Raw genomic sequence first — 25361 nt, forward strand, 5'->3', positions numbered from 1 at the left:
TGAAACCTCAGTGGAGGCAGCCCTGGTTAGTACTTGGGCAGAAGACCACCAAGGAAGACCTGGGTTTCTGGGCAGAGGCAGGTAATGGCAAACCTATTTACAGGGGTCTGCAGCCTGCGGCTGTCCAGATGTTCATGGACTACAATTCCCATCAACCCCTGCCAGCATGGCCAATTGGGATTTCGATTTCGAATACCTTTAATGGCATATAAATAGTTTCACATTAACATTGCAAGATAATAACAGCCTTTACAACTTCTGGCGAGTTAAAATGACACCATTTAAAAATTCAGCCACCGCTTCCAACAACTCGTGGTTGTGGCTGTTTAAAAGATATATAACCTTCTGTTCATCTGTAGTGCCTTCACTTCCATGCAGGAAGGGGATTATGTGCTTCTTCCTATCTATCTCATAAAAAGGACAATTCAACAGCATATGAGATACTGTTTCCACAGAACCCATGCCACACGGGCATTTCCTTTCTTTATGTGGAATGCCAAGGTGGCGTCCAAGGCTAAAGGAAGAAGGCAGGGCATTACACCTAGCTAAGGTGATTGCTCTACGCCACCGGGCCTCAACCAGGAGATAAAGGTACCGGGCTGCAATTAATCTATCCACAGGTATTCCCAGAGAGATCGGGGAACAGGTTTTATTAGCTTCCTTTAGCATCTGTTGAAACTCTCTATCAAAAAGTCTCTTCTTGATAGCCCCATAGACCTCCTGCTCTGTTAACATTAGCAGGTCCTCCAAGGAAATGCCCAACTCATTAAGTTTGGCTTCGATTCAATTGGGATTTGTAGTCCATGAACATCTGGAGAGCCGCAGGTTGCAGACCCCTAAGGCTTTCATGGCCGGAATCCACTGGTTATTGTGGGTTTTCCGGGCTGTGTGGTCGTGGCCTGGTAAGTTTTTGCTCCTAACTTGTTGCCTGTGAAATATGAGGAGCAAAAACTACCAGACCATGGCCACACACCCTGGAAAACCCAGAGCAGCTGATGGCAAACCACCTCTGTTTGTCTCTTGCCTTGCAAACTCTGTGGGATTGCTACTGTAACCTCTATCTGTGGGTTCTGTGGGGCAGAACTTGGAATGAGTTTGCAACAGCAATTTTTAAAAACAAAATGGTTTACTTTCTTAACATATAACATTAAAAACCAACTTTTAACATCACACTTCAAGGTCCTGTTCAGATTTCATTTCAAGTCCTTCTAGTTACAGTCTTCTGATATTGCCAAGTCCCATTCTTCCTGCAAGTGGGTTGGCTCCTGAAGACTCCAAGGGCTTGGTGAACAGGATTCAACATGGTGAAGGTTTCCAGGAGAACTCTCACCCATTACAAACATAAAAAACCCTTAACCAGGTGATAAGGACTAATACAAATCTAGGTCCGAGTCTGGTAGCCTTGTCTCCTCCAAACTACATGAGCTCTGCAGCCTCTTGCTGCTTTGAGTCTCCACCCCTTTCTCGGTCAGCCCATTCTGAGCATGGGGGTTACACTATCAGTAGCCTTGATTTTCTGGTAGTGGGCAGTTGTTTGTATACTACAATACACTATAACCCTCAGCCTGGGCTCCACAGCTGATTGAACCTGCCGGTGCATGTGATGAATGTCAGGAGCCCCCTCCTGACATCAAAACATATTCTAATTTCTGTCATGTTAATGTACCTTTTACTCTACTTTCAATTTCTCACAGACTCTTTAGTTTGTAACATGCAGTGAACTAGGGCACCCCAACGCCAACGCCCCGTTAACTTTTCACATGGCCTTTAAAAAAAAAAACAGCTTCGACATTCCTAGACTGTCCTATTATACTTTGATATCTGGTGTGAAAGAGGGAGGGTGGGAGCCTTTGGGGATAAAGAAGAAGAAGAAGAGTTTGGATTTATATCCCCCATTTCTCTCCTGCAGGAGACTCAAAGGGGCTGACAACCTCCTTGCCCTTCCCCCCTCACAACAAACACCCTGTGAGGTGAGTGGGGCTGAGCGAGCTCCGAGAAGCTGTGACTAGCCCAAGGTCACCCAGCTGGCGTGTGTGGGAGTGCACAAGCTAATCTGAATTCCCCAGATAAGCCTCCACAGCTCAGGTGGCAGAGCTGGGAATCAAACCCGGTTCCTCCAGATTAGATACATGAGCTCTTAACCTCCTACGCCACTGCTGCGTAAAGACATTTCTCAGAACTAGCTTCTTTTAGCCTCGCCGTTGTCTGTCAATAAAGACTTCTAATTCAAATCACTGAGTCCGATATTGGTTACAGATCCAAGGCTTAACATGGTCCGCTAGGAGCTCAGCAAAACTCTGGGGCTGTTTTGGGTTTGCTTGTTGGTTTTGTTATCGGCCTGGGTCTGCAAATGGACTGTGTGTGGGAGAGAAAGAGGAATGCCTGGCAGACTCCCTTAAGTGTCTGTTTGGCCTGGTGTGGTGATCATTCCTATGGATCTTGAAGTTAATATGTTGGCAGCTGCTATAACTTTGCACTGCTATATCCTCTGCTGAAAAATGGGTTGTGCATTATGGCCTTGTGCCCTGGCTGTAAAGAGCTAGGAAAGATGATGGGGGAGTTCTGCAACCTTGGACAAAGAAAAGGATGTGATAGAAAGTTGGTGAGGCTCAGTCACTTGAAGTAGTCAACCAACTCTGTATTGTTGATCAGTAGCATTTATTGATAGGCATCAAAGCACCCAGCTTGAAAAAGGCAGTTGTGGCGAATCTGGCTTTTGCTATCCCCTTTATTCTGATGTTAGTCCCCCCCTCCCATGTTCCCAAGAAATGTGAGAAAGAGTTAGTTTGGAGCTGAGGCACCCCAAAGTCGGCGACAGATAGAGATAGAGAGCTACTTGGCATCCTGCCTCCACGAGATAATGGAAACAATCCCGGTTCTCATGAGACCGAAATGTCAGGGGAAAGCCTAGTTATCTGCTCAGTTGTGTGAAGCCATAAAGTAAAGATCAAGGAAAGAATGCTCCAGAATGGCAGGGGTGACATATAGCAAGCAGGTTACATATATCTTGTAGAAATCACATTGAGTTAGGAATGCATCTCAATCGCTTAGATACAATCCCCCTGACTGTAACCCACCGCCTGTAGAGCACAGAAGAAAACGGGCTCCAAGCTAAAAATAATAATACATCCTTCCTGGACTTTTCAGATCTTGGCTTGACGGCTGCCAGCTATCCAGCTAACCTCTAATGCCTTTATCAGGAGCTTGATGTTTATTTCCAAGCCGTGAAAAAAAATTGTCTTCCTGATTTCTGGATATCAAATCGCTTTTAAAAGCATGATCGGGCCAGGCTGTTATTTCAGCTCAGCTGGCGATCATATTTGGTTTATTACAATTGTGATCACATTCTTTGGAACAGAATGCAGCAGGGAGAGAATCTCTCTCTCTCTCTCTCTCTCTCTCTCTCTCTCTCTCTCTCTCTCTCTCTCTCTCTCTCTCTCTCTCTCTGTGTGTGTGTGTGTGTGTGTGTGTGTGTGTGTGTGTGTGTGAGAGAGAGAGAGAGAGAGAGAGAGAGAGAGAGAGAGAGAGAGAATGACTGCCCCCTGCTGGATAGAACAAGGAATGACCCAGTTCTGTAAAGCTGAAAAATATTTTACATTTCCAAAAGATAGCACAGGTCACAAAATGGTGCAGTCACGAAGTGGAGTGGGAAGACATCTGCAGCTCATCAGTAGTGATCTCACAAACAATACCCGGACCTGTACATGACATTCATGTAACCTAAGGTTGCCAACTGCCTGGCGGGGGAAAGAAAGTCCTGACCCTTTAATCTAGGCTCGATGTGTGATAATGGGCAGCTGAGGTTTTCCAGAGGTAAATACCATCCCCATTATATCCCTGTTAAGAAGGCAAGATATGTTTATTGCAGTGGCATAGTGGTTAAGAATAGGTGCATTCTAATCTGGAGGAACCGGGTTTGATTCCCACCTCTGCCACTTGAGCTGTGGAGGCTTATCTGGGGAATTCAGATTAGTCTGTGCACTCCAGCACCTGCCAGCTGGGTGACCTTGGGCTAGTCACAGCTTTTCGGAGCTCTCTCAGCCCCACCTACCTCACAGGGTGTTTATTGTGAGGGGGGAAGGGCAAGGAGATTGTAAACCCCTTTGAGTCCCCTATAGGAGAGAAAGGGGGGATATAAATCCAAACTCCTCCTCCTCCTCCTCCTCCTCCTCCTCCTCCTCCTCCTCTTCTTCTTCTTCTTCTTCTTCTTCTTCTTCTTCTTCTTCTTCTTCTTCTTCTTCTTCTTCTTCTTCTTCTTCTTCTTCTCCTTCTTCTTCTTGTACCGGTCTTTTGGCAACAGTAATGCAACCACGTTCCCCACATTAATACCAAAACGAATGGATATGACTGGGGAGAAATAAACCTTTCCCTTTCATTAATGGGAAAATAAAATATCCTTACGACAGAAGTATAACCCTAAAAGAATAGTCACATGTAGATGCTGCATTCTGAACAAAGAGCAACTATAAATAATAATTATGTGCCGTCAAGTCACAACCAACTTACCACAAACCCTCATGGGATTTCAAAGCAACTGATGAGCAGAGGCCACCGCCTTCCTCTGCGTAGCCACCCAATCTTCCAAATACTAACTTGGGCCCATCCTGCGTAGCTTCCGAGTTCTAAATAGCTCGAGCTAGTCAGGGGTACTCAATGTGATTGGATACAAAAAGGAAAACTTGGGCATGTGAAAAAGCCCTAGCAGGCTAGAAGTAGCACTTACTAGGGTTGCCAATTGCCAGGAAAAAACTGTCCTCTTAGGTAAAGGGCGAGCACTGGGTCATTACAGACCCATGATGTTACATCATGACTTTTACTAGGCAAGCTGAGTTTACAGTGTGGTTTGCCGTGCCTTCCCCAGTCCTCCACAATTTACCTCCAGGAAGCTGAGAGCCAGCGTGGATTCTGGTTAAGAGCAGGTGGATTCTAATCTGGAGAACTGGGTTTGATCCCCCACTCCTCCACCTGAGTGGCAGAGGCTTATCTGGTGAACCAGGTGTGTTCCCGCACTCCTACATTCCTGATGGGTGACCTTGGGCTAGTCACACTTCTCTCAGAACTCTCTTAGCCCCACCGACCTCACAAGGTGTCTGTTGTGGGGAGAGGAACGGAAAGGAGCTTTTAAGTCACCTTGAGTCTCCTTAAAGAAGAGAAAGAGGGGATATAAATCCAAACTCTTCTTCTTCTAACTCATTTTACTGACCTTGTAAGGGTGGAAGGCAGAGTCAGTCTTTAGCCGGCCACCTGAAACTGACTTCCGTTGGGATCGAACCGTCTGCACTCTGGTAAAACTGGCTTATATTTACTTAAGTTCTATATATCTGATTCCCCTGCTTCTTTATCCACCCCCCCCGCCCAATCTCTTTGCAGAAACCATCCGCACGGCCACTCCTTTCCCCATGGTCAGTCTCTTTCTCGTCTTCACCGCGTTTGTCATTAGCAACATCGGACATATCCGCCCACAGAGAACCATCCTGGCGTTCGTCTCCGGAATCTTCTTCATCCTCTCCGGTGAGGCATGGAGGCGGGGCGCTCAATAGAGGGCGCTGGTGGCCTCAGCATCGGCTGGCTGTGGCACCTGGGCAGAGGTGCGCCATACCTGGGCTGAGGTGTGGCCATCTGAAGCAGAGGATGATTATTCGGGGTTCTGTATTTCCTTGTAGTGCAACAGAAGATTCTTTTAATGAGTGATGGGCTCTAGGAGGTTTTCTTTCAAGTGGGACATATTTATTAAAGGGAACAGGGATGCTGATAGCTTTTAGACAAAACAAGAATAACTGATTAGACGCAAGCTGGCAAAAGTAGATGACCCTTCTGTGGTTGCTCCGGTTTCTCAACCTCAGCCTGGTAACGTCAGCTTCAGAAAGCAGGTGACTGGGCCTTGCTGCCAACCCACTCTGTATAGAAAGGAAGCAGAGAGCAAGTGGGAGGGAGCACACTGCCAGCAACTTCTCCTCACTGTTCTTACTGCAGCTACTTCTCCACTTCCATCACTTTATAAATATTTTCTCCTCACTGCCAGATACTTCGGCTCACCGTTCTCCTCACTGCTGCCAGTTCTCCACTTCCATCGCTGTTTACATATTTTCTCCTAACTGCCAGTTACTTCTCCGTTTCCATCGCTGTATAACTATTTTCTTCTCACTGCCAGCTACTTCTCCTCACTGTTCTCCTCACTGCCATCAGTTCTCCACTTCCATCGCTGTATAAATATTTTCTCCTCACTGCTGGCTACTTCTTCACCTCCATCACTGTATAAATATTTTCTCCTCACTGCCAGCTACTTCTCCTCACTGTTCTCTCCTCACTGCCACCAGTTCTCCACTTCCATCGCTGTGTAAATATTTTCTCCTCACTGCCGGATACTTCTCCACCTCCATCGCTGTATAAATATTTTTTCCTCACTGCTGGCTACTTCTCCTCACTGTTCTCCTCACTGCCACCAGTTCTCCACTTCCATCGCTGTATAAACATTTTCTACTTACTGCCAGCTACTTCTCTTCACTGTTCTCCTCACTGCCACCAGTTCTCCACTTCCATCGCTGTGTAAACATTTTCTACTTACTGCCAGCTACTTCTCCTCACTGTTCTCCTCACTGCCACCAGTTCTCCACGTCCATCGCTGTATAACTATTTTCTCCTCACTGCCAGATACTTCTCCACCTCCATCGCTGTATAAATATTTTCTCCTCACTGCCAGCTACTTCTCTGCACTGTTCTCCTCACTGCCACCAGTTCTCCACTTCCATCACTGTATAAATATTTTCTCCTCACTGCTGGCTACTTCTCCGCACTGTTCTCCTCACTGCCACCAGTTCTCCACTTCCATCGCTGCATAAATATTTTCACCTCACTGCCGGCTACTTCTCCGCATTGTTCTCCTTACTGCCACCAGTTCACCCTGCCACTTCCATGCGGCTGCGCCGTATATTTTCTCCTCACTGCCAGCTACTTCTCCTCACAGTTCTCCTCCCTGCCACCAGTTCTCCACCTCCATCACTGTATAAATATTTTCTCCTCACTGCCGGCTACTTCTCCTCACTGTTCTCCTCACTGCCACTAGTTCTCCACTTCCATCTCTGTATAAATATTTTCTCCTTACTGCCTGCTACTTCTCTGCACTTTTCTCCTCACTGCCACCAGTTCTCCACCTCCATCACTGTATAAATATTTTCTCCTTCCACCTCCATCTTCCTGCCATTCCTCCACCACCACCAATTCCACCCTTCCTTCCTTCCATTCCTGTTCCTTCCATGTTCCTCCTTCCTTCCTTCCTTCCTTCCTTCCATTCCTCCTCCACTTCCCTTCCTCCACTTCCTCCATTCCTCCACCATTCTCCACTTCCTTATCCATATTTCCTCCTTCTCCTTCATTTCTTTCTTCCTTCCTTCCTCCTTCCTTATATTTCCTCCACTTCCTCCTCATTCCTCCACTGATTTTTCTTCCTCCTCACTGCTTCCTTTTCTCCTTCAGTCCATCCTTTCTTCCTTCCTTCCTTCCTTCCTCCTCCACCACTGATTCCATTATTTTCCTCCTTTCTTTCATTCTCCTCCTTCCTTCCTCCTTCCTTCCTTTCTCCATATTTCCTTTCCTTGGTCCTTCTCCTTTTCTCCTTCCTCATCTTCCTCCTTTTTCTTCCATATTCTCCTTTTCAGTTCTCCTTCCATCCACTTTCCTCCTTCCTCCTGGTTACCAGTTCCTTCCATTTTCCTCCTTCTTCCTCCTTCCATGTATTTCCTCCTTCCTCCTCCTCCTTTCCTTCCATGTGCTCCTCTTCCTTGGTCCTTCATTCTCCTTTCTCCTTCCATTTTCCTTCCTCCTTCCTGGTTCACTGTGTCTTTTCCTTCTCCTGGTCTTCCTCCTCCTTGTGTCTTCCTCCTTGTTCCTCTGCTGTTCCTGGTCCTCCATTTCTTCCTCCTTCTCCATGCCTCCAGTTCCTTGTGTCTTTTTCTCATTTTCCTCCTTGTTCTGGTTGTGTCCTCCTTGTGTTCTTCTCGTGTGTCGGCTGTGGTCTTGTTCAGTTGTGTGTCGTGTTCAGTTCAGTTCTCCTTGTCCTTCTCCTGGTCGTGGCTGTGTGTCTCCTTCCTCCTGGTCCTTGTGCTGGTTGTGCCTTCTCCTCAGTTGTCCATTTTTCCTGTGCGTTCAGTTGTCGGTTGTGTTCCTCCAGTTGTCCGTCCTTGTCTGTTGTATTTTATTTTCTCCATTCCTTGTGTCCTCCTTGTCGTGCTGTTCTCCTTCCTGGTCCGTTGTGTGGTCGTATTTTCCTTGTATTTTCTCGTTCTGGCTCAGTGTTGGTCCTTTCCTGTTCGTCCATAAGCAGAATAACTGTGAGCGGAATGTAGCTTCGGTCCGTGCGTTGCTGTCTTTCAATTTAAATAAGAACAGTTATCTTGGCAAAGACCAGCCTTTTTACCTCAGAAATCATAAACAAAAGAACTTTATTTATACTAAGAACATATAGACAAAGTAACACTTATATGTCGATGCATTTGCAGTTCATCCTTTTGTTACAATTTGATTACCAATAATAAGAAAAGTTTACAGGATTAAACTTTCAGTCAGAGGCTTTTACATAGCTTTAGTTAACATAAAACTGAACAACAACCTTCCTCAGAGACAGAGAGCTACAGTCTCCAACTGTCACTTTTAGAATGTTCCCTGAGCTCTCCCAGAATTCTGTGCCTGCTGCATGCAAGGTTGTCAAATCTAACACAGTAGAGGCAGCGGCAGGGAGAACTGACTAGAATCCTGCTTTCCCATTCATGTGGGCAACTGGAGAAATGGAAAGCAGAGACGAAGCTGAGGCCAAATGGTTGCAGTTCTGCTGTTTGAACCTGAAAAAAGAGCAAGCTCAGGGGTCCAAGCTGGATTTCTTTGGGGTCATGAGATAATCGAGAATGCTGGGCGAGTGATGGCTGCAAGGCATCCATGGGAAAAAAAATTTCCCCATCAGCCGTCCAAAATTGAGCATTAGAGCTGTGATGCGGTGTGCTGCCCAAGCATAGACCATTCCGTGGCACCACAGCACAGCGTGCCACACAGAGCCAGATGTATCCAACAGCATGCCTGCACATCATAACCAAAGACACTGGTGTAATGCCCATTGAGCAAGGTGGGCAGCTGCCCAGGGCATCACCTTGTGGGGGGCATCAAAATGCTGGGTTCATTTTTGGGTATTTTAGTGGTTTTCCATTTTTGGCCGAAATTTGCCCAAGAATCTTTGTTCTGCATTGAGTTTTCTGCATTGCTGTCAATGGGGGTTGCAAGCTGGGGGGGGGGCACATTTCTGAAGGCACAGTCTCAAAACTTTCAGGGTCTCATCAGGAGACTGCCCTAGTGATACCCCCCAGGTTTGGTGCAGTTTGATTCAGGGGGGCCAAAGTTATGGACCCTCAAAACTGTAGCCCCCATCTCCTATTAGCTCCCATTGGAAACAATGGGGGATGGGGCACCCCTTTTGGGAGTCCATAACTTTGGACTCCTTGAACCAAACCTCACCAAACTCGGGGGATAGCATAAGGACAGTCTCCTGATGATACGCTGAAATTTTAGTGCTGATGTGTCTAAAAATGCATCCCCTGCACGCACCAATGTCCTGGTGCAAAATAAATTTGGTCATGGTGAAGTGGCCGACCATGGGGGGGGGCATCCAACTCAGGTTTTGCCCAGGGCTACAGTTTGCCTCGTTACGCCCCTGACCAAAGAACTAAATGAACTGAAGGTTGGGGGTGTGCAGATGAAGGAGTTGGGTTAGGCAGGTGAGAGCAGGCTTCTATTATCAATGGTTTCCATTAAGTTTGGTAAGACAGACTTCAGTTTGGGAACACTGTCACCATGGGCAAGACAACCCCTCAGCTGCTACATTGCCTAGGGCAGTGGTGGCGAACCTATGGCACGTGTGCCAGAGGTGGCAGAGCTCTCTTTGTGGGCATGCATGCCGTCGCCCCAGTTTGGGCATTTGACAGTGGCATAGTACCAAGGGAGCGAGGGGGGTGCAATGCACTGGGCATGCTCCCCTGTGGGGGCATGGCAAGAGGTCCTGGGGGCGTGGCAGTGGTGTTTCAGGGTGTTTCAGGGCAGGGCGGGGCAGACAGGGGGATGGCAGGGGTGTGGGGCGCATGCGTGCCCTGGGTGCAGCTTCCCCTTGCTCCGCCCCTGGCACTTGGTCTCTAAAAGGTTCACCATCACTGGGCTAGGGGCATGGGGTGGTGGGAAGAATCAACAGCAGCAGCAGCAGCACCTTCTATTGGCACGTAAATAAGTTAAATTAGGCATAAAACTACCCTCATAGTCAATGTAGGCAGGAAGAAGAAAATCAAAAGACCGTTTGTAATTGATTGTCCATATAATCAATCAGACGTGACTTGGAGGTTTCGAATCTTCATCGCCCTTATTAAAAAGGCAGCAACATCTGTAGTTATCTGGGAGTTTTTGTCACGGAGTAAGAATTTAACTTTTTTCCTTTGGCAGAAGTCAGCAGAGTTTCGTTCAAATGGGGTTTTAGGAAGATGTCTCTTAAGGATGTATAAAATTTACAGTGTAAGAATACATAAGAACATAAGAACAAGCCAGCTGGATCAGACCAGAGTCCATCTAGTCCAGCTCTCTGCTACTCGCAGTAGCCCACCAGGTGCCTTTGGGAGCTCACATGCAGGAGATGAAAGCAATGGCCTTCTGCGGCATGTTAGATGGTCTCTATATCCCCCTCCGAACAAGGGCAGAGCCGCTCGCTGTATGGGATATTTGTGAATCAGGAAGAATCATGCTATGTCTCAACGTGCTCAGAAGCAGCTGCATTTGATAACTGAGCTAAGTGGGAAGGATCCATTTTCCACCAGAAGGTTTGGAAGGCAAGCAAAGCTAATGGGAGGAAGGAGGGAGGTAACACCCAGTTCTCTTTTCTTTTTCTTTCCATCCTTCTCATTTCTGTGCTTTTTTTTTGTAGGGCTCTCTCTTGTGGTGGGCTTGGTCTTGTACATCTCCAGCATCAACGACGAGGTGATGAACCGCCCCAGCGGCTCGGAGCAATACTTCCAGTACCGCTACGGGTGGTCGTTCGCCTTTGCAGCTTCTTCCTTCTTGCTGAAAGAGGTACGGTACTGATGACTGCCCCCTTTGAGAGCCAGAGTGGTGTAGTGGTTGAGAGCAGGTGGATTCTAATCTGGAGAACCGGGTTTGATTCCCCACTCCTCCACCTGAGCGGCAGAGGCTTATCTGGGGAACCAGATGTGTTTTCGCACTCCAACATCCCAGCTGGGTGACCTTGGGCTGCTCACAGTTCTCTCAGAACTCTCTCAGCCCCACCTACTTCACAAGGTATCTGCTGTGAGGAGAGGAAGGGAAAGGAGCTTGGAAGCCACCTTGAGTCTTCTTATAGGAGACAAAGGTGGGATATAAATCCAAAATCCTCCTCCTCCTCCTCTTCTACTTCTCCTCCTCCTCCTCTACTCCAGCGGGGTCTTGAATGGCAGATCTGGATTTGGATTATATGAGTTGAGACTCTTGCCAGCCTGAAAGGCCACAAGAGTCACCAGTCATTTTGCTGTTTGTAGCCATCCACCATTCGGGCTGTCATGGAATGCGAGCTAGCCTTACAAACTGTTCACAGATATGGTGGGGAGGCACATAGAGCATACACCCTGCATGCCCCAAAGTCTCAGGTTCGGCCCTTCGCATCTCCGCAAGAGTGTGGAAGGTAGCAGGTGATTTGACTAGGTAGCTCCATATAGGACATTTAAAAAAAAACCCTAGTTTTAATTATCAGCAGCTCAGGACACGGGTACTATGAAGTAATCAGAACCATACAGTGATGATGGTTGGGGTTGCAATGATCACATGACACATCCTAAAATAACAGAGCTCCACACTACAAGATAGAGAAACAGCCATGGGCTTAGAGGGCTAACAAAAAATAGAACGATCCATAGAGATTTGTTCGGTACCCAAATATACAATCTAGTTCCATGTAGGAGACTGCTTTTGCCTTCATGCCCTGGTGTAAGTTTTTGAGGAGCAGTTGGTAGGAGGATAATGCTACAGTTAAGGCAGTGGTTCTCAACCTGGGGGTCGCGACCCTTTCGAATGGGCCTTACACAGGGGTCGCCTAAGACTCTCTGCATCAGTGTTCTCCATCTGTAAAATGGATAAATGTTAGGGTTGGGGGGTCACCATAACATGAGGAACTGTATTAAAGGGTCGCGGCATTAGGAAGGTTGAGAACCACTGAGCTAAGGTTTTATGGAAAGTTCAGTACCAGTTTTTCATCACACTACTGTTGACAGCTCCCGGTTAGGAAATTCCTGGAGTTTTGGAGCTGTCCACTGTACTGGTGCTGAACCTTCCCGTACCACCATTTTTTGGCTTCCAGTTCCTAGCAAAGACCAATCTGACTGCGGTAATGATATGTAAAGATACTATTATTTTAGTTATGTCAACTGTACAGTAAAATTTCTGTAAAGAATCTGTCTACCCGGTACTTGTTTCCAGTAATCTGAAGTCTATTTACGCATATACCACATGCAAAAAAAAAAGTCTTCATTTTCTACCTTCCCAAATCAGCACTTACTACTTCCAGTTCTATAGGTCTTGCTAGCAAGATAAAAGCTAGATGCAAAAGCCTGTAATTGTGTCTGATAAGTGTGTTGGGGTCAGGGAGGTAGAATCAGGAATCTCTGAAGAAGGGAGACTTGCCAGGCTGCAGTTAAAACTGGAAGTCACGTAGTGGACGCTCTTGTCATTTTGCAAAAAATATTTTTACCATAGAGATTTTGTGAAATGCTAGAGCGTCCCTATGCCACTTTCTGGTTTACTGGTTTGCTGCTGGTATGCATTTCTCCCTTTCATTTCCTCTCACCAGTGTCTGAAGCACCAGGGAGCAACGAAAGGGGTTACCATGCGGACTCCCATTACAGAAAGCAAGCCTAACATCTCTAGGGGAAAGGGTGGAATGTGAAATGCATCTTGGGTACAGAAAGGGATGTATTGTGTATACACACACACACACCCTGTAGGGTTTCCATCACATCTACATAAGAACATAAGAACTAGCCTGCTTGATCAGACCAGAGTCCATCTAGTCCAGCACTCTGCTACTCACAGTGGCCCACCAGGTGCCTTTGGGAGCTCACGTGCAGGATGTGAAAGCAAGGGCCTGCTGCTGCTGCTGCTCCTGAGCGCCTGGTCTGGTAAGGCATTTGCAATCTGAGATCAAGGAGGATCATGATTGGTAGCCATAGATCGACTTCTCCTCCATAAATCTGTCCAAGCCCTTTTTAAAGCTATCCAGGTTAGCGGCCGTCACCACCTCCTGTGGCAGCATATTCCAAACACCAATCACACGTTGCATGAAGAAATGTTTCCTTTTATTAGTCCTAATTCTTCCCCCCAGCATTTTCAATGAATGCCCCCTAGTTCTAGTATTGTGAGAAAGAGAGAAAAATTTCTCTCTGTCAACATTTTCTACCCCCTGCATAATGTTATAGACTTCAATCATATCCCCCCTCAGACGTCTCCTCTCCAAACTAAAGAGTCCCAAACGCTGCAGCCTCTCCTCATAAAGAAGCTCCAACTACTTTCGTTAAATTATGGCCATAATGTATCCCTTCCAATACCAGGATTCAGTAGTTTCTTGTTTGTGTAAACTTTGACCCATCGGGGCTTCTTTTAAATTGTGTTCCTTCTCGGTGCCATTGTTCCTCCAGGGCGCAGGCGTGATGTCTGTCTACCTCTTCACGAAGCGCTACGCCGAGGAGGAAATGTACCGCCCCCACCCCGCTTTCTACCGCCCGCGCCTGAGCGACTGTTCTGACTACTCCGGCCAGTTCTTGCACCCGGAGGTGTGGCACCGTGGACGCAGCCCCTCAGATATCTCCAGCGACGTTTCCATCCAGATGACTCAGAACTACCCACCGGCCATCAAGTACCCTGAACACATGCACATATCCACCTCACCTTGCTAAACGCGCCAGAGAACGCGCTGGACAAGGAAGCCGGCATTGCTTGCAGACTGTACCTGCCCCTCCCTGCCTTTGGAGACACCCCTGCCAATGGGGTCCCGTCTTCCCCCCTCTCTGAAGACTCATACCACCTGCTCTGCTAGAAATTGTCCTCTCTCTTTCTCTCCAGCCGGTGGGAACCATTCAACCAACCTTTGAGATTGCCGGATGTCCCTCTCCCACCACCCCACTGGGAAACTGTTCTAATTTTCTCGTTCCCATTAGCTATCAAATTTTAAAAGTCCAGCCAACACACGAACCTCACACATATGCAGTAAATGACCACATCTGCCCTATCCCATCCTCTACAAAGCGGTGGAAGAAATATAGCTAAGGAATACGTCCTCCCGTTTTCAATTCCACTGCTTCAAAATACCTCTCCTCTCACTCAGGTGGTTAGGAAGCCTAGCAGGAAGGGGGGCTCATCTAGCATGTTCTCCCAACCCCCCAACCCCCCAAAAAAACCAGTCTGACAAAAAGTAGCTTTCAAAAACGATTGACATTGTTCGCATCTTGACAGAAAGATCCCCATCAGGACTTTTCTCGCCCCATCAAATCCAAGTCCTGACAGGAAATGGCCTCTTGCCATCGCCTCCTTCTGTCAAACCTCGCTCCCCTCACAAGACTCGAATGACCTTGAAATGAAATAATTTGTATTGATCTTCTATTTTTCCAACTGTAAGTGACACCTTCTTGCACCAGAAGGTTCCATTTAATGGGTCACTCACCCGGAAACAACCATTCTTCTAGCCCATTTTTCTTTAAGTTACAGCAGGAAGTGCATTTTCCTTTTCGCCACTTCGTTTTGTGACAGGCATCTGTTAGGACTGCGCCGTTTACCGGTCCTGAAATATCTCATCCAGACAGAAACGCTTCCCTCAATTTAATCTCTCTCAATATCTCAGTCACCCAAATACAATACTCTAGCATAAGATTCTTCCTCTGATATTTTGCTGTGGCCACAGATGACCGATTCTGTTAAAAGTTGAGGTCCCCCCCTCCCCTTCCAGTTCGTGGCAGGAAACGACTAGGCCACCATTTTGGTAATTCTACCATCGTCCAATTCCAACACTTATCTGTTATGTATTTTTAACTGCCTCCAAGCCAAACTACATGTTTGGGTTTTTAACGAGTTGGGTCCAGGTTCCCCACAACCACACAGCAGCAGCAAGAAATGGCTTTTGAAAAATAAAACAGATCCCATAGGGGCTTGAAACAGCTCTGTTATTTCCCAGTTTGTGCTGCTCCTCAGGCGTGTACCACCTATGGTGACATGGGGTAACCTATGTCCCCGGGCTCACATAGTCCTGGGTGCTGGCACCAGCTCCAGGTGGTTGACCTGGATGCAGGCATCGGCTCCAAGCAGTAGACCTGGACGCCGGCACAAGCTCCAGGCAATAGACCTGGACTCCAGGTGGTAGGTATGGCTAAAAATGCAGATTTTGTCTCCAAGCTCTATTTTTCCTAGATACGCCTCTGTTGCCCTTTACGGAGTATTCCGTGCATGTGGAGCTGCTATAACAGAGCAAAGCTCTCCCCTAACGCTGGTTCTGCACAGGAAAAGCGTTTGGTCCCTGGCCCCCAAAACTTGGCATGGTTCTGAACCCATTAAGTCTCTCCTGTGCAACTATGGGAAACCCAAGTCGGGCTCTAGTTGACTAAAAACCCGAACGCATGGTGTGGCTCTGGGGCTTTGTTGAATCCCAGCGGCAAAGTCCTACGCCACCGGCCGTTTCCAACCCGAAACATCCTGTCGTTATTGTTATTGCAGCAGTGGCGTAGGAGGTTAAGAGCTTGTGTATCTAATCTGGAGGAACCAGGTTTGATTCCCAGCTCTGCCGCCTGAGCTGTGGAGGCTTATCTGGGGAATTCACATTAGCCTGTACACTCCCATACACGCCAGCTGGGTGACCTTGGGCTAGTCACAGCTTCTCGGAGCTCTCTCAGCCCCACCTACCTCACAGGGTGTTTGTTGTGAGGGGGGAAGGGCAAGGAGATTGTAAGCCCCTTTGAGTCTCGTACAGGAGAGAAAGGGGGGATATAAATCCAAACTCTTCTTCTTCTTCTTCTTTTCGGTCTCTGTTCCTATCCTAGAAAGAAAACAGCTTCATTTCTGACATTTTCCCCCAAGGCCTGACACCATCCACCTCTTCCACCATCGTTGTTTTCTACAAGCATTTTGACAAAGAACCCACCGTATTGTTTGAAGAGACCGTTTTTATTTGGTGACCCACCGACGAAAGACAACACTTACGACAGAGGGGTGAGGAAACAATTGTGTCTTCCAGCCGTCAATGCCTCAAAAGATTCCTACCCTACCATTCGATTTTCCATCAGCAGGTGTCACAGCCATGTCTTGGCACCAAAGGAAACTTGAGAACTCCAGACTCTTTTTCAAGCATGCTTCCTTCGGCCACCGATGCCGCTTGAGGCCATCGAGGCAAAGACTGAAGAAGAAGAAAGAAGAGAGAGCGAAACGCAGAGAACGGATCGGTTATTATCCAGCTGCTATGTCAGCTACTGCGGGCAACGGATTTTGTTCTCTTTCTGTTCCTTTCATACAGTTCTCAGATGTTGGTATTTCCCCTCTTCCGTTTTGTTTTAAAGCTATTCAGAGTCCTTCCTCCTCTGCTTCAATTTCTTCCCGTTTAGTTTTTACCCTTTTTGTTTGTTTGTTCGCCTGTCAGCTGTTTCGGTTTCCTCTCTTCATTCTTCCTGTTATTTTTTACAGTCGCGTCGTTTTTTGTTTGTTTGCCGGCTCCCTTGTTTTGTTTCACGTTTTACCTCAGCCTCGTCTTCCTGTCGCTTTACTTTATCACGAGCCACCCTCCTCTAAGGACTCAGGACTCTTTTTCCCTTTCTTTGCCGTGCATCGTTCTTTGACAGCTTCCCATTTTTAATTCTTCTTAAATATATTTTGTAAGCCTCGTCCCATTTACTCCGTCTTTTTTTTATAGTTTATCCTCTCCCATTTCTTCCTTCCCTTTTCTCAACTGCTCTTTTGCCACTCCAGCTCCTATACATGGATGTTTCTGTACTTTGCCCAAGGAACAGAGGACAGAAAAGGGGGGGGGGAGGGCATTTTTGAGAAAGAAAAAGACACTCGCAGGACACAATGTGGTTCTGGGAGGGGCTGACGGATTGTGGAACACTGGACTGAAAGATTATTGGAGAGGGGAAGTTGGGGAATAAAACGAAGACATATATTGCATGTATTGGAGAAGTTATAGGGTGAGATGATCAAAGAAAAGGAAACGTTGCTTTGGATGGGATATTATTGGGGGGGGGGCTTTATTCTTCGCTGAGTTTCTGGCTGTTCAGCGATAGCCAATCCCAGGGCCAAATCAAACTATTTTACTGTCCTGGATGAAAATTAAAATTGTGGGCCCCCCCTCCTCATCTTGTTCTGTGCACAGCAGAAAGACAAATGCATTTCCTTCTGTAGTGCAGGTTTGTTTCCATTCTGTCCAAGCAACTGAAGTTAAAGGGATGAGCTTTTTACTTTATCTCCTTGTACGGAATAAGGAAAGATGGGAACGCGGCTGCCCAGGCAAGAGCCACTGCGGATTCTTGGACTGGGCTGGCTGTGTCTGTTTCCCAAGGGTTAACCAGAAGGGACATCCTGTAGAAAGAGAAGGACGGTCATTGGATTTTCAACCGGCATCGATTGCCGTGCGTCCCCAAATTCGGATGCCAAAGCTACCAACTTCTTTTCTTTCCCGGGTTCTAAGCCTCTGTGCACCTTGCTGGGTTCGAATTCTGAATCCCGACAGCTTTCCAAAGATTCCAGAAGGTGTCTACGTTGGAAGTGCGAGATGCCGTAGGAAATGGGGAGGAGAAGGCAGGCAAGGGCCTTTGAAGGAGAAAGAACAGATGCATGCACTTTGCTGCCGCCACAGCTATGAAAGGGATGGGGGGGGGGGGAGAGATAGCGCTGATTCAGCTTTCGACAAAACTCTGATTCCCTTTTTCCGCACGTCGTCTTCTCCTCCTCCTGCCGCTGAGTCAGCCCCAGCTGCAGTCAAGTTCACCTTCCAGCACTGTCCCCATTTTGTGTGGGCGCTTCCCTGTCATCTACCGCCTAAAAGCATCGCCATTTGCCATTTTCTTCCCAGCTGCTTATTAAGGATAATCAAAGGCTCATTCCGCACATGCAGAATAATGCACTTTCAAACTGCTTTCAATGCTCTTTGAAGCTGTGCGGAATGGCAAAATCCACTTGCAAACCGTTGTGAAAGTGGTTTGAAAATGCATTATTTTGCGTGTGCGGATGGGGCCAAAGTTTGACAAACGTTGCTGGTTGCAAGTGAGTGGGCCTTGTTTTTGTTTTTTTAATCAAGCAGCCCACCTGAGGGTCCAAATCCCCACCCAAGGAGAATCATGGGCAAAAGGAGAGGTCGGGGCTGTCTCAGAGCTAGGGAACTCTTCCCACCTTCAAGGAAGTCTGTAGCTCCCGCAGGGTCTGCCCACAGCATCACATGTAATCCTGAGGACTTTCCCCTCAAAGGACAAGTTTCTAGTCCTCTTGACTTCCTAGAGCTGTGAGCAAACTAATGGCATAAAACCCTCACTTCTGGCTCCATTTGAAAATCACCATTCGGGTGGCGGGACCATGACAGAAGCGTCGCCAGTCGCACCACCCACATGGTCGCGTTCAAACTTGGAAGTTGCCAATCAGGTCAAATTGGGCCCTGTGCTTTATCGTTTTGGAGAGAACTTGGTTGTGAGCCATCCACAGGTACAACATGGCGGCTTGGTGGTGTAGTGGTCAAGAGCAGGTGCACTCTAATCTGGGGAACTGGGTTTGATTCCCCGCTCTGCCACTTGAGCTGTGGAGCCTTATCTGGTGAATCAGATTAGCTTGTGCACTTCGACACTTGCCAGCTGGGTGACCTTGGGCGAGTCACAGTTCTCCCTGAACTCTCTCATCCTCACCTACCTCACAAGGTGTCTGTTGAGGAGCTTGTAAGCCACCTTGAGTCTCCTTACAGGAGAGAAAGATGGGATATAAATCCAAACTCTTAGCATCAGAACTATGTGAAAGCAATAATGCTGAGAACCGCCCAACAGGGTAATTCCGGTGCTGCTATGGCAGACGGGTTTTCCCCTTCTCCTGCTGAACTGTTAGCCCTACTTGCAATGTCTGGGCAAGGGGTAACAGGAAATGCACAGTAGCCCTGAGTTGGCCCCCATACCTGAAGTTCCCCCATTCCCAGTCTCCAAAATTGCACAGGTTATAAATATGTATATTTAAAAAGCAGGGGGCTTAGACATGCTGAGTGAAAAAGAATCCTACTTCCTTGTCCCTCCTCCAAGAAAGTAATTCATAAAAGTTTCTATTCAAAACGTTCTAGTTTTAAAAAGGGGGGGGGTGATTTTTGTACTGTGGAACAATTGAAGTCTGAGCAAAAAACAGACGGATGCATGAGAATATAACGAAGAATCATAAAAGTCCCTAGGCTGTTTGAATGTAGGATCACATCTTGCTACAAAAAAAGATAGGGTGACTATTTCAAGTTGTTTATGAATTATTATAAGATTAAAAATACAAACAGTGTCGCCAAAGGCTTTCATGGCCCAAATCAATGGGCTGTTGTGGGTTTTCGGGCAATGTGGCCATGGTTTAGTAGTGTTTGCGCCAAACATTTCACCCGCCTCTGTGGCGGGCATCTTCAGAGGTATGTCATGGTAAACTTTGCCACGGAGAGAAGATGCCAACAACGAATGCGGGTGAACCGTTAGGAGCTAAAACTACCGAACTATGGCCACCCGGCCCAAAAAAATCCATGACAGTGTTCTTGAACTTGAAAGCAATTCTTGGGATCTGAAGAGGAAACCAAGTCCCCTTCCCCCAACACACACACAAACATACATGTTTCCTCCAGGATTATTTTTGACATGCATAGCGCAGCTATGTGTTGCATGAAGGCCAAAAACAAATGCAACAATTAATCCAGTTCCTGGCACGGGATGCTGCGCATTCCTAACTGCCCTGAATCTCTTAGAGACGTAGGAGCTGGTCCAGTCAAAATGGTGGCAAGACCTAATTTTCTTAGGCGGCTGTTGCACTGCCTGCAGAATTCATATATACTCCTGAGACAATCCCTTAGATGCGGTCATTTACTCCTCGACTCAGTATCGCCTTTGCATGTTTCAGATACAGATAAGTCTCACTTCACCCATTACTTGGCTTTGGCGTATAAACTATCTAGGATGCTGGATGCATATAATGCGGCTCGTTCATGTAGAGAAGGGATGATTTGACTCCGTTGTCATGGAAGGATGGAGTTGCATGTATACATCTGGAAAGGACTCGCCTTCTTCTCCTCTCCATCTGTTCATGAGTGCACGAACACCTGTTTGCATGAACTGAGGCCGTTCAGGGCAGGGGGAAAAGCCCACACAAAGAGAGCAGATTATCTTTATCAGGAGGGGTCCCGGGCCTTTAAAACTGCATAGAATGAAAAATTCTATGAAGTGCAAAATGCAAACGGCAAGACGTTTTCTCCCATGCATCTTTCTAAGGTTATGGGCAGTCTCTCTTTGATCTAGATGCCCACCACTGTGAAATGCACAGTTTGGCTAGAAACCAGGAAGTGCTGAATGAAAGCAGTCGCGAAAAAAATATAGCTTTGTTTTTTTATTGTACATCCGTCATCTTTTGTTTCCGCTAGGGCTTGTATGCGTTTCCCAAGCAAACACCCGACAGGTGAAGTTTTCACACGCGGCGTTTTTATGCCAACCCGCACCTGTTCGACTTCCATGCCATATTAACGGCTCAGGAGCCCGACCAGAAAAGAAAGAAAGCTGGTACCTCTCTATGGTGTGCATCTGTACATGAAGTTTCATGCATTTTGGTAGTGAAAGCATTTTTTTTAAAAAAGGGACCCCATTTCCTTCACGCACGGACACAAAACACCCTTTGGGGGTGAAAGTCTTCTAAGGGCTAAAAGCCATCGTGTACCATTTACACACACAAAAAGAGACAGGGGTTTGGGACATCTCTTTTGCATTACATTTACAGGGAGTGTTCGGGCTACGTTGTTCCCAATGGCAAAATGTTCCTTTTTATAGCAATGAAAATGTTAAAAACGGTCTCTACCACACCACAGGAGGAGGAGCGGGGACACGTTGGTGGTGCTGGAAGAGTTGCATTTGCGCACACATACATACACGCACACTTGGTAGCCGCTGAGAAGTTGATTCTCAACAAACAGTTCAGAAGTTAAAACAAAGAATGTAACTTTGAGGGGCGGGGGGGGGGAGAGAAGAGCAATACCTGTAATCATAGAGAGGCAAAGCCGAGTTGCTGGTTTGGGGTTGGGGCGCCGACGGACAATTCTATTTTCTTAGTCTGCATCCTAGAATTTTGGGGTGAATGGGTTTAGGAAACGGGGAATCTAAGGGGCGGGGGCGGGGTTTAATTAGCCGACAAAGGAACCTGGGTTTTTTAAAAAATGAATTACAAGGAAATGGTTATTCATGATTATTAATTATTATGACAATTAATAAAAAGTCCCAACCCCAGCTGCCCCTCCTTGCCACGGAGGAGGAGATGCTGAAAAAGTTCCATTATTTACTCTGTACTATAATGTAAATAAGACTTCAATAAACTTTATTTCAAACAAAAATGTCGCTGCGTCATGATCGTGGGACCTCTTATGAAAGGCGTTGAATGCCTGAAGGATAGTCAGGGTTTTTGGGTATAGAGACATGCCTAGCTTCTATATTGATGGAGTCTGGAATACAAACTAACCTAAAATCTACCTTCTCTGGCTTTCAAGGGTAGACCACAGTTTATCAAGTTGGTAGGGAAAGGCACTCTGCCTGTATTCAGAGGCACTCATCTTTACTCATGGGGTAGTAGTTAAGAGCAGGTGGATTCTAATCTGGAGAACTGGGTTTGATTCCTCACTCCTCCACCTGAGTGGTGGAGGCTTATCTGGTGAACTAGATGTGTTTCCGCACTCCTACATTCCTCACGGGTGACCTTGGGCTAGTCCCAGTTCTTTGGAGCTCTCTCTGCTCCACCTACCTCACAAGGTGTCTGTTGTGGAGCTTGTAAGGAGCTTGTAAGCCACTTTGAGCATCCTTACAGGAAAGAAAGGCGGGGTATAAATCCAAACTCTTCTTCTACTACCTTCTCATGAATTCCAGGGTTCAGGAGCTATGTTAAGAACTGTGTCCAGGCTCACCAACTCTGTGCTTGGGAAATTCCTAGACATTTTGCAGGTGGAGTTGGGGAAGGCAAGGTTTCGGAAAGGGGGGGATCTCAGTGGAGTAGAAGAAGAGGAAGAGGAAGAGGAAGAGGAAGAGGAAGAGGAGGAGGAGGAGGAGGAGTTTGGATTTATATCCCCCCTTTCTCTCCTGCAGGAGACTCAAAGGGGCTTACAATCTCCTTGCCCTTCCCCCCTCACAACAAACACCCTGTGAGGTGGGTGGGGCTGAGAGAGCTCCGAGAAGCTGTGACTAGCCCAACGTACTCTTGACATTGAAGGGCAGCTTCTCACAGCTGGAGCCTGCAGAACTTGTTCTCCCACATTTTATGGCATTTCACCACCATTGCCGGGTTTTATGGCTAAATATCTGAGTAATTTAATCAATCCACATCTCCGTAGATATTTTATGCTTGCTCGGCTTAATGTGCTACCGACTGCCCAAACAAGAGGCAGATATCATGGCATCCCACAGGAGAACAGGACTTGTTCCTGCGCAGCGGGCCTACCCGAAACAACTGAACACGTGCTCCTTCATTGTAAAGATTTGGCAGTCTATCGGTTGCTTTTTCTCGAGGCCATCTTGAAGAAATTTTCAGTGAGATCAGACAAGGAAATAGTTTCATACTTGCTTAGTGACCATCATCCCCACACTACTGAATCAGTTGCCAGGTTTTTAACAAAGGCACTTGGATCAAGGGTGAAACCTTTGTGTAAATTTTAGTCAATTGGTTTTAACATAATTTGCATTTTACCACTTTTTATATGCCATTAAAGGTATTGTATTTGTATTTGTATTTGACTAGCCCAAGGTCACCCAGCTGGCGTGTGTGGGAGCGCCCAGGCTAATCTGAATTCCCCAGATAAGCCTCCACAGCTCAGGCGGCAGAGCTGGGAATCAAACCCGGTTCCTCCAGATTAGATACACGAGCTCTTAACCTCCTACGCCACTGCTGCTCCTAAGTCTGCATAATGTACCCTCCAGATTGGTCATTTTCTCCAGGGGTGCTGATCTTGGTTGTAATTCCTCAAGATCTCCAGGACCAACATGGAGGTCGGCAACCCAATCATTGCGTGAGAAGTGTACAAAATATCTTGGAGGAGGCAGGGAGGTTAGGTTTCTGGGGTTGCCAGAGGCATGGGAGAGGGTACTAGAAGTTTTCATGAAGAGGGGAGTTGGGAAGGAAAGGATGGGGGGGCTAGAGCTGCCGGGTGATTGAGGAGAGAAGAGAAAGAGAAGGATGAGAGACAGACAGGGCTCCAGTTCTTTCCCCTTGCCTTGGACACGGCCATCTCTGTCAATCGATTTCCTCAGCCCCCGTCAAAAACCAATTAGGCGAGCAGAAATGCTGCACGAACCAATGACCCGCCGGTTCCGAGAAAGAGAGGGAGGGATGAGCGACAATTGCAGCATCCCCGCAAAAGCGCGGAAGGGGTTAACGGTCGCCATGGCAACGAGCTGGAATGTGGTACCTTGGCTGCACACGTGGCAACCGAAGGAACTGGCAGAATCTGTGCCGCAGAGAGGAGCCGGGGAGGGGGCGGGATCAGGCAGGATGCAGTGATAGTGGGGAAAGAGGGAAAGATGCTTTTCGTGGAGGGGGGGAAGGGGAAGAGGAAAAAGATGGGGATGGATGGGTGGAAAAGAACAGAGGGAGAGAGAAGAGCAGTGGCAGACGGATTTGGCTGAGGGAGGCTTTTGGAGGAGAGTCGGCCTTGGGGGTGGACTTGGGGGAACCGGTTAAGGAGAAGGGGAACGGATGAAAAGGCCGCTGGGATGGCAGCAATGACTGTGCAGCCAAGATTCATAGGAGGCAAAATTAAAAGGGGAAAGGGGAAAGCGCTGAGAGGAGGGAGAAAACCAACAGAAGCCGCTGGGAGGAAGAAACATGGCAGGGAGTATAGGAGGGATGGAGGGGGGAGTTTGAGACATGACAGAGTGCGGGGAGGGAGGGGGGAAGATGGCATTTGGGTTCTGCAGGAGAAGAGACTGGCGGGGGGGGGGGATGCCAAGCTGCAGAGATGCAAGGAAGGAGAGAGGGGACTGAAGCAGGGATTTGGCTGAGCAGGGGCAGGGTTGGAAGAGGAGGGGTTTTTTGGGGGGGGGGCAGTACCACAGGCAGCGTTTATTGGAGAGGGGGAAGTGGGAAGCATGGGAGAACGAATCTGGGGGAAGAGATTAAGAGGAGAGGATGCGGGGGAGGAAAGGGAGGGGAACGAAGGAAGAAAGAGGAAGAGGAGGCGAAATTGCCTGCCTGAAAGACAGTGGCGGGAGGGGGTGAGGACTGAGTGGGTGTTGGGTGCAGGAAGAAAGATGGGAGAAGCCGAGGAGCAAGTGAAGGAGGGTGGTTGGCGGGGGTGGGGGGAGAGAAGATCAGCAGGTGAAAGAGTGCTGGAAAGGACCAGAGAGGACCACTTTCGCCACCTGTCAGTTGCCTGAACTACCTTGCCGAGTGTCCCCGCTTTTTCAGCTCTCAGGCCCAAACTAGACATGACAGTGTCCTTGGGGCCGCCACGAGGACACCAACGCCACAATTTAAGACAGGTTTTTAAAATGTCTCAAGCCCACCCCATGGCCCGATTGTCCCCTCACAAACCTGTCCAAGTGCCCAAGCACAGCCGCAGCTGTTGTCCTTCGCCTAAGTGCCGATGACCCAAAAAACAGTTGCAATCTAAAATAATATAACTATAAAGCTCATTTAAAAATCCATGAAACCTATTAAAAAATTCATAAAACTTGCTGTTGTCATAATTTAAGTTTTATGAGAAATACTGTCCTAAGACAATAGAAACTTCACAAGAATGACAGATCACAGACCAGAAAGGGGGGGGGGGGGACCAGTTAGCCTGGGCCTATGATTGGGGGGGGCCCTCAAACAGAGGCAAAGGGGACCCTTTGTTAATTAATATTGATCTTGTAAAGAGAGTCAAGAGGGATGCTTTAGCCCAAAACAGTAATATTTGAAAGAAGGTTCATAATCACAAAAGATGAATACAGATTGGATATTGATGAATAACTGCAGATAACTGATACCAATTTTAGGGGGTTGTGGGTTTTCCGGGCTGTATGGCCGTGTTCCCGCAGCATTTTCTCCTGACGTTTCGCCTGCATCTGTGGCTGCCATCTTCAGAGGATCTGATACCAATTTTA

General features: G+C 47.5%; 1 protein-coding gene across 3 annotated transcripts in view; it reads left to right on the forward strand.

The window, feature by feature from the left end:
• The window catches only part of CACNG7 (calcium voltage-gated channel auxiliary subunit gamma 7), a 49225-nt gene extending 25154 nt beyond the window's left edge, over nt 1-24071 (forward strand). For 2 of the 3 annotated variants that reach the window (XM_048517150.1, XM_048517149.1), the window contains 3 exons: nt 5371-5511; nt 10946-11091; nt 13701-15755. In XM_048517150.1, coding sequence (XP_048373107.1) covers nt 5371-5511; nt 10946-11091; nt 13701-13958 — 545 coding nt within the window. In that variant the 3' untranslated portion in view covers nt 13959-15755. Of the gene's footprint in view, nt 1-5370; nt 5512-10945; nt 11092-13700; nt 15756-22428; nt 22433-24058 lie in introns of those variants that run through there. The other variant, XR_007246237.1, reaches the window with a different exon arrangement.
• Nucleotides 24072-25361: the final 1290 nt, after the last annotated feature.

The sequence above is a fragment of the Sphaerodactylus townsendi genome, linkage group LG15 (genome assembly GCF_021028975.2).
Source record: "Sphaerodactylus townsendi isolate TG3544 linkage group LG15, MPM_Stown_v2.3, whole genome shotgun sequence".
Lineage (NCBI taxonomy): Eukaryota > Metazoa > Chordata > Lepidosauria > Squamata > Sphaerodactylidae > Sphaerodactylus > Sphaerodactylus townsendi.